The 7,656-nt window shown below is 43.3% G+C and overlaps 1 protein-coding gene across 1 annotated transcript in view; it reads right to left on the reverse strand.

Moving 5' to 3' along the window:
• The window catches only part of Dock8 (dedicator of cytokinesis 8), a gene marked incomplete at its 5' end in the record, with an annotated part of 99,460 nt that overhangs the window by 34,782 nt on the left and 57,022 nt on the right, over window positions 1-7,656 (reverse strand). Inside the window, 7 exons of the mRNA XM_029554094.1 lie at window positions 91-249; window positions 1,775-1,927; window positions 2,780-2,914; window positions 4,483-4,579; window positions 5,716-5,803; window positions 6,848-6,977; window positions 7,323-7,505. Of these exons, the coding sequence (XP_029409954.1) occupies window positions 91-249; window positions 1,775-1,927; window positions 2,780-2,914; window positions 4,483-4,579; window positions 5,716-5,803; window positions 6,848-6,977; window positions 7,323-7,505 (945 nt within the window). The remainder of the gene's footprint in view (window positions 1-90; window positions 250-1,774; window positions 1,928-2,779; window positions 2,915-4,482; window positions 4,580-5,715; window positions 5,804-6,847; window positions 6,978-7,322; window positions 7,506-7,656) is intronic.

Consider the following 7,656-nt stretch of genomic DNA (forward strand, 5'->3'; position numbering starts at 1 on the left):
AATAAGTCCCTTATGAGAACATAAATGTGTGTCCTTCTAATTGGCTAATCTCAAACTCATGCATAAGACCAGGTATGTTTTTTGGTCTACCTGGATGGGAAAAGGAGTGGTCTGCATGGCCGTGTCCTCTTCTGAATAGGCTAGAACTGTCCTCAAGGATCTTCTCAGGTGCTCTTCATTAAAGTCTGGTGCTTTGCCCACCAAAGATGCCAGAGATATGGTTACTTGCATCTTTACTCTCGCGAGGTTCTGCATCAGAAGGGATGACACAAACAAGAGACAGTTCGCAAATAATTGAAGGCAGCAGGGTCAGACAGAAACAAAACAAAACCCCAATGTTTCTTTTATTTCAGTCTTAATCATTTCCTTTCCTCTCAATAAACTGTGAGCTACGCTTTGTACAAGATTCACATTATTGTCTAACTAGGTTGAGTGGATGTTATGCTCACATAAATCTGTCAGGCTCCCTTTAAATTTCCATTGAGTCTGGACTACCTCCATGCTGGACATCTTGTACAGTTGGTCACAGATATATCCTTTCATGCCAAGAGTTTCTTCTTGGAACTTGCAAAGAGGAATGTGCCCAGGAAAGTGAGCCAGCACTTTTGAGTTGTTGGATTTAAAGTAGATGGGAATTTTCTGTGTTTCCTTTCTTTCCAGAACTATGGAAGAACATGGCTACCCAAGGGTTGATGGATCACGTCCTATAGGCTTTTAAACAATTAGTCCCAATATAGTTTGAGGGCGAGGGCTTCTTCTTGGAACTTGCAAAGAGGAATGTGCCCAGGAAAGTGAGCCAGCACTTTTGAGTTGTTGGATTTAAAGTAGATGGGAATTTTCTGTGTTTCCTTTCTTTCCAGAACTATGGAAGAACATGGCTACCCAAGGGTTGATGGATCACGTCCTATAGGCTTTTAAACAATTAGTCCCAATATAGTTTGAGGGCGAGGGCCAGGGGTGTAGCTCAGTACTAAAGTAAGTGGTTAGTATGTTGGAGTCTTTGGTTCGATTCCCAGAAGCATTCAAACAACGCAGACAAAAACAAGACAAAGCAAAATAAAACCTTAAGGAGACTGAATTCCTTTTGTGGGTCAAGTTATCTTTTTTTTTTTTTTTTTTTTTTTTTTTTTTTTTTTTTTTTTTTTTTTGGTTTATTTGAGACAGGATCTCCCTGTAGCCCCAGCTGACCAGGAAATTGCTATGTAGACCACACTGGCCTTGAACTCACAGAGATCCACTTGCCTCTGCCTCAGGCCAATTTATCTTTTAATATAACAAAGATGCTCACTAATGTGACAAGAAGTAGAAATCCAAAATGTATGTACCTAACTACGTACAAACTAAATCAGAGGTTTGCTATTCTACCACAGAACAACTCCAAGAACTTCTAAGTTCACTTAAAATTGAGGTCTGGATGACAAGGACCACTTACAATTCTCCTCCTCCACAGTTTGCCCTGGCACCGGTCAGAACTGGAACCAACTCAGACTTTACAAGCAGGGCACACTCTCCTGAGTCCTTAACCTGACTGCTGTGTTTGTCCCATATACAATAATTTTTTTTAATCTAAATATTCCTTTGTGTCTTAGACTGCTGGAAAGCACTGCACTCTCCAGGGCTGCCAGTCACTTTCTGAGTGCCCACCTACAGATTCACAGGTTTCTTTCTCACAGGGAAGACATAAAAGGCCACACTGAAAGCTTCCCTCTCTTCCAATGCTTTGCATTTATGTTCTCTCCTGACTCCGGACCCCCCAGCTGGTCTGAGCTCTTACACTGGTGGCTCCAAAACTGAAGCGCATGAGGAGGTAGAGGGTGGCACAGGCTTGGCTCCGCGTGACGTCTATGCTGCTGCTGCAGTGGTGCAGCACTCGCTGACACAGGTCCGCACACTGCTCCACCTCCTCCTCAAACAACAAGTCTCTGAACTAGAAGAGATACAAGGGACCATCAGGCATCACTGGCACTTTCATAAGCTCTCTGGATGTCTGCTGTAGCAGGAAATGTCTGCTCAATCAAACAGAAAGCCTGGAAGAATTAACGCACTGCTCATATAGAAAATGAGCTGCATGAGTCAGAGGATGGATGTAAGCAATGACTTCCACTTAAGCTTTAATTATGAATCACACAACTGAGGTCGGGGCTATGCTGTTAACTTCATTGTTAGCCAAGCTGCAGTCACCGGTGAAGTCACAGCTTTGAAGGAATTATGAGTTTCATAAGTTCCTTGGAAGTTATTGGTGACTAAGAAAGAGAAAATTATTATAGCAGTGGACAGAAATCCACTTTCTAAATTTAAAAGATTCTGTGTAGAAGGCAGTCAATAAGATTTTTCATAAAGGAGGGAAAAAAAGCCTAAATAGACTACTAATCAACGAGCATTCTCAGGCATCAGAAATTAATTTTTAAACCTCCTATCACAGGGCAGGTAGTTTTGTCAGGAGTCACGTACAGGATTTAATCTCACTCTGATAGGGTATTAAAGAAAAGGGGAGAAAGTGCAGTTTCGCAATTGATTTTTGCTATCACGTCACAGGTTTTTAGTGAGTGGTCATTTGGAATTTCTATAGTTAGGGCCACACTTCAAGTATGAAAGTCACTGTTTGGCTTCCCACAGTGACTCCCTGAGAACCAGTGCATCTACTTTCTTCCTAGGAAGAACGAAGACTCCTTCTCCGTGCCACTTAATACTCCCCATGGATTTTGGTTGGGTGCAGAGGTAAGGGAGCTATATGAAAATCCTGCTCTTAAGAGAAAGAAAACAAGTATGCCGTGTTTACCTTGGCAATGAGGGCTCGAAGTGTTGCAAAGCAGTGAGTCAGGTAGGTGGTGCTCTGATCACAGCTCAGAGAATTCACCAGGACTCGCAGGACACCTCCCAGCAGGCTGTCTTTACAGTCCAGGGCTGAACTTGCCTGGGGGATGGAAGAACACCATCACTGAATCCCTGTACTGTGCTGGTAAACAGAAGGCTGAAGGTAGAGAGGCTGCTGCTGGGGAGCTTGGTGATCTGGTTCTGCCATCTTCTCAGTCGAAGGTCGTAAGGCTTTGGAGAGCACCATTTATATCACCCATTAACAAGCACCAGAGCTTAAACTCTATTTCCCAGTGACTTTATTTCAAAACTAATTGATTTGTGATTTGTGCCTAATTTTGGAATCCTAAACAAAATTCTAAGGCACACCTCCTTCCAGCCTGGGCTAAACTTTTGGAATGTTCTTTCTTTTTATTATAAGGCATGGCTTTCCTTGAGTACTGCAAAACCAATTGCAGGCTTCCCAGTACAATGGTGCTGCTGGGTGACAGCGATGTTTCTCAATAGTGGCCTATTTATCAGCTATAGAAGGATTAACAAGGATAATAACAAATATGTTTCATGCTTCAGCTTTCTGAGGAAACTGCAAATCATTTTGAGGCCTGGCGTCAGGTATATAGCACTCAAAGGTCTCTTGTATAAAGATACCATGGATGAAATGCCAAGCATTTCAATGATCAAAGCTAGGAAAATCTCAGAGATACCTGAGCCATCCTTGGATGCTCAGTAACCTTATAGAAAGTGGGTAAGATTTGTATAGAACCCACACAATCCTCCCATGAACTTAAATCATCCTAGATTACTTATGGTACCAAACACAATGTAAACACTATGTTGCTATACTGTATTGTTGAGGGAATAATCATGGGAAACCTAAAAGTGTTGTATATGTTTAATATAGATGTATTTTTTTCCTAAATATTTTCCATCAATGGTTGGTCAAATGTGAGGATGTAGAGCCACTGGATATGGAGGGCTGACTGTATTTTTCTACAGCAGGAATGGCAAATTCATGTGATAAATGACTGTCTTTTAGCCATCTGAGACCAAAACAAATATCATTTATCACACTTAGCTCTGTGTTTTGTTTTTTCACCTAGTGTAGTCATAAAGTTCCTGTGCCAGCCCGTGACCATTATCTAACCGGAATTGACTCATCAGGAGAAACCTAGTTGCCATCCTTGTTCCAGATGTTAAGAAAAAGCCCACCAGCCACTTTATAAACTTGGCATGTATTTGGGTTAGTTTAACCTTGAGAGTTAGCTCATCAAACACCCAACTTTTTCCAAGGGAGTTCCAAGTCCGAGAAGCCAGAAGAATGTGGGGTGTCTCTGGAATTTGTATGTAAGGTGGCTGTTGTGAATAGTAAACTTTCCCCATTTCTGTTTTAAAAAGGCATTTTGGCTGAGTGTGCAGGCACATGCCTTTAATCCCAGCACTTGGAAGGCACAGGCAGGGGGATCTGTGAGTTCGAGGCCAGCCCAGTCTACATAGTGAGTTCCATGCCAGCCAGGGCTACATAGTGAGACCCTGTCTCAAAAAGCCAGGGAGAAAAAAAGCACTTTGGAATCATATTTACTTTTTTCTCAGTTTTGAATAAAGAATTCCCTTTTAGATTCCAGGAAACATGTTCATTAACAGATCAGAGGAGGTGTGTGTTTTCCTTACCTGGATAATGTTTTCCTGCATATCCAGGATGATTAAATTTGCTTCTGTAGCCAAATTGCCACTAATCAAGGCTTCTTGATCTAATTCTGCCTTTGTTCTAAGAAAAACACAAGAGGAGGTTAGACTAAAGCACAATCAGACTTGGCCAGGTTCCCATGACGCCAGCCTATGCACCAGGTCATGAAGAATTGTTCGGTACAGTCAACCATGAAATAACAATGAAGCAGCTGGCCTCAAGGTAGCCAAGGGCTGCAGGTGTTTCCTGAGGTTCATGTCTGTGGAAAGACTGTCTAGTGAAGTCTCCAGGTTATCCCCATCCCCACTACTTAATAATGATGCCAATCATAAAAATAACAAAATAGGTACAGAAGCAATTATTTGTTGCTACTAACAATTAGGTGAGTCTATCAGATGGTTGCCTGAAGCCTCAGGGCCTCTGCAGTTCATGCGTGAGAACTAGCTCAGGATCAGAGTGAGGGGAAGCCCCTGCAACATTTTCACCACCCAAAGAAAACCACTACTAATATTTTAGTCAATTTCCTTCTAGGCTTTTATAAACCAGCTTCTATGTGTAATTAGAGATTTGAGACTATGCACTGAAACCAAGGGTCTGCTCTACTTTTGTTCACTTACCGATTCACAAACATTTCTCCACGTCATTTAAATAATTTCACAACATTTTAACAACCTCATATTTTGCTATATATTTCCCTATTCTTGAGCATTTATGATGTTTCTAATTTTTTTTTTTTTTTCAGAGCTGAGGACCGAACCCAGGGCCTTGCGCTTGTTAGGCAAGCGCTCTACCACTGAGCTAAATCCCCAACCCCATGTTTCTAATTTTTTAACAACAAAATATAAGGCTGACATATTCCATATAGCCCTGAATATCTCTGATTGTCATCCCCCCCCCCATTTTCATAATGAAAATATAAATTTGGAATTGTGTGGCTGGGCACCCGGTTCTGTTTCTTCTGCTCCTTCCCAGTCACTTTCATTAGCTACCTGAGGCTGCTAAACACCAGGACTCTTTCTTTAGGTCCTTATCAATGGATTCATATAAGAACTCCTTACAGGTCTGAACACCGTGGGTCACTAGAGCCTTATTTACCGACACTGATGTTTCCTTTTCTTATCCTTGGAAGGATGCAGCTGTCCCAGTAACACAAGTAGCCTGGGAAAGACAGTTGAAGGCTGTAAAGGAAAGCAGCAGAGAGCTGCTGAGTGACTCACTTATCTAGCTTCTCATTAGCTTGCCACAAATGTGTCTGCTCTTTCCTCCATCTCAAATTTTCATTTAGGCCTGGAAATCGGTCATTCCCTAGGAGTTAAGAAACGCATGACAGGATTTCGATTAGCATGAAATTTGGCAAGATAACCAAAAGTTCAGTCCCAAGCTTAACTGGGAAGACTCAACACATCTCCTGTTAATTAGAGCCTGTGGCTGCTGCAGAGACAAGGCTGCCATGCCTGTGTGTGTGGTAGGCGGCTCCCTGATGGACTGACTGGAGGCAGCTCTGGAAGGCATCTTGCCTTTCCAGGGCATCAGGGTCATATTTCCCAAGAGCAGGGGCTCTATGAGGCTCTCCTGGAACTGCTCGGAAGGAGGGCATGGCATTGTGTGAAAGTACTGACCACTACTGAAAAAGCTGAGCTCCCTCCCAGGTGCCACCATGTCCCTGCTTTCCTAGCAGCACACAGAGCAAGACTGAGGGTTCCTGGCATTTCAGGGTTTTAGTGATGAACACAGACACGTGGGATGCATACGGGCCTTAGGAGGACAGAACACGAACACTGAAGCTGTTTGGGGGGAAACAACTTCTATTATTTTTTTTTTCTCATTTTTTGGTCTTTTGGAGACAGGGTCTCCCTGTAGCCCCAGCTGGTCTGGAACTCAGTATGTAATATAGACCAGGCTGACCTTGAACTCACATAGATCCACCTGCCTCTGCCTCCCAAGTGCTAGGATTAAAGGCGTGTGCCACCCTGCCTGGCTACAACTTCTAAATAGCACCTTGAATGATGACTTTGAGTCCAGAACTGTCCAGTTTGTTGACCATGTCCCCTCCAGAAACCTCAGCCTTGAGGGAGACACTGCCCACCTCATCCATTAATTTCTTGAATGTGACCTTTACTCATTTTTTTTTAAATTAAAACGTGGTATTTGGGGACATTTTCAGGATAATTAGATCTTACAATAGTGACTCTTGCCCTCAAAGGTAGAGAGCAAACATTCTAAAAGTCCTGCACGGGATCCCAGAACCTGCTGCTGTCCCAAAGGAGTGATGCCCTAGGACTTTCTTTCCCACAAAGGGAACTGTCCTGTCTGGGGGTCGGGGGGTAAGGGGGTGTGCTACCCACATACCTGGAGTACGACGGCGCATCATCTCCCCTCGGGCCCCTTCTCCACGGAGCAGGGCCTCTTCCAGTCTGGCTTTGACATCCCTCGACTTCTGCAGCACTTGGTTACTGACTTTGTCAGAACTCTGCTTTCCCTGGAAGGACAGAAGCAGGAAGACATTTGGTTCGGTTAGATCTCTGTTGGTGGAGAGATTCATCAAAAGAGGACACTGCAGGTCATGTCGGCCACTTTTGACTTGTACTGTACAGACATTTTTCTGGGGACTCCTATGCTGAAGCTTTGTTAATAGGAATGTGTGCACTGCAGAAGGCAGATATCCTTTCCCTGTGGAATGATCATGTATGCAAATAGGCTGTAGATTTAAATATAGAAGTGTGAAGAATTAATAATGCTGCTATTTGCCCAAAGGAAAAAGTGACAAGACAGGATTGAACTTGGGAGATAAGGGTTGTTTACAATTGAGACACCCCATACTTACCTTGTACTCGAAACAGGAGACACAGATGAAAAGCAGGTCTAGAATCCTGTTCAGTTGCATGGAAGGTAGGTCAGCAATCCACTTCCTAATGAGGCTCTGATCGGCATTTTTCATGATCCAGAGGAAGCAGATCATGAGGTTGCGGGTGGTATCTGCGTTCAGCATGTTGTACTGCTTATAGGGCTGGAAGGAGGCAAATTGAGGTGGGGGGGCATGGTCAGGCAAGAAAGTCAAGAAACAGAAACACTGAAAACTTAAAGGATAAGAATCTCTTAGAACATAGTAGCTACTGCTTCCTCGGCTGGGCATTCACTTTCAGTAGTCCTGTCTTCCC

This window comes from Nannospalax galili, unplaced genomic scaffold (genome assembly GCF_000622305.1).
Source record: "Nannospalax galili isolate Female #2095 unplaced genomic scaffold, S.galili_v1.0 scaffold2610, whole genome shotgun sequence".
Taxonomy (NCBI): Eukaryota; Metazoa; Chordata; class Mammalia; order Rodentia; family Spalacidae; genus Nannospalax; species Nannospalax galili.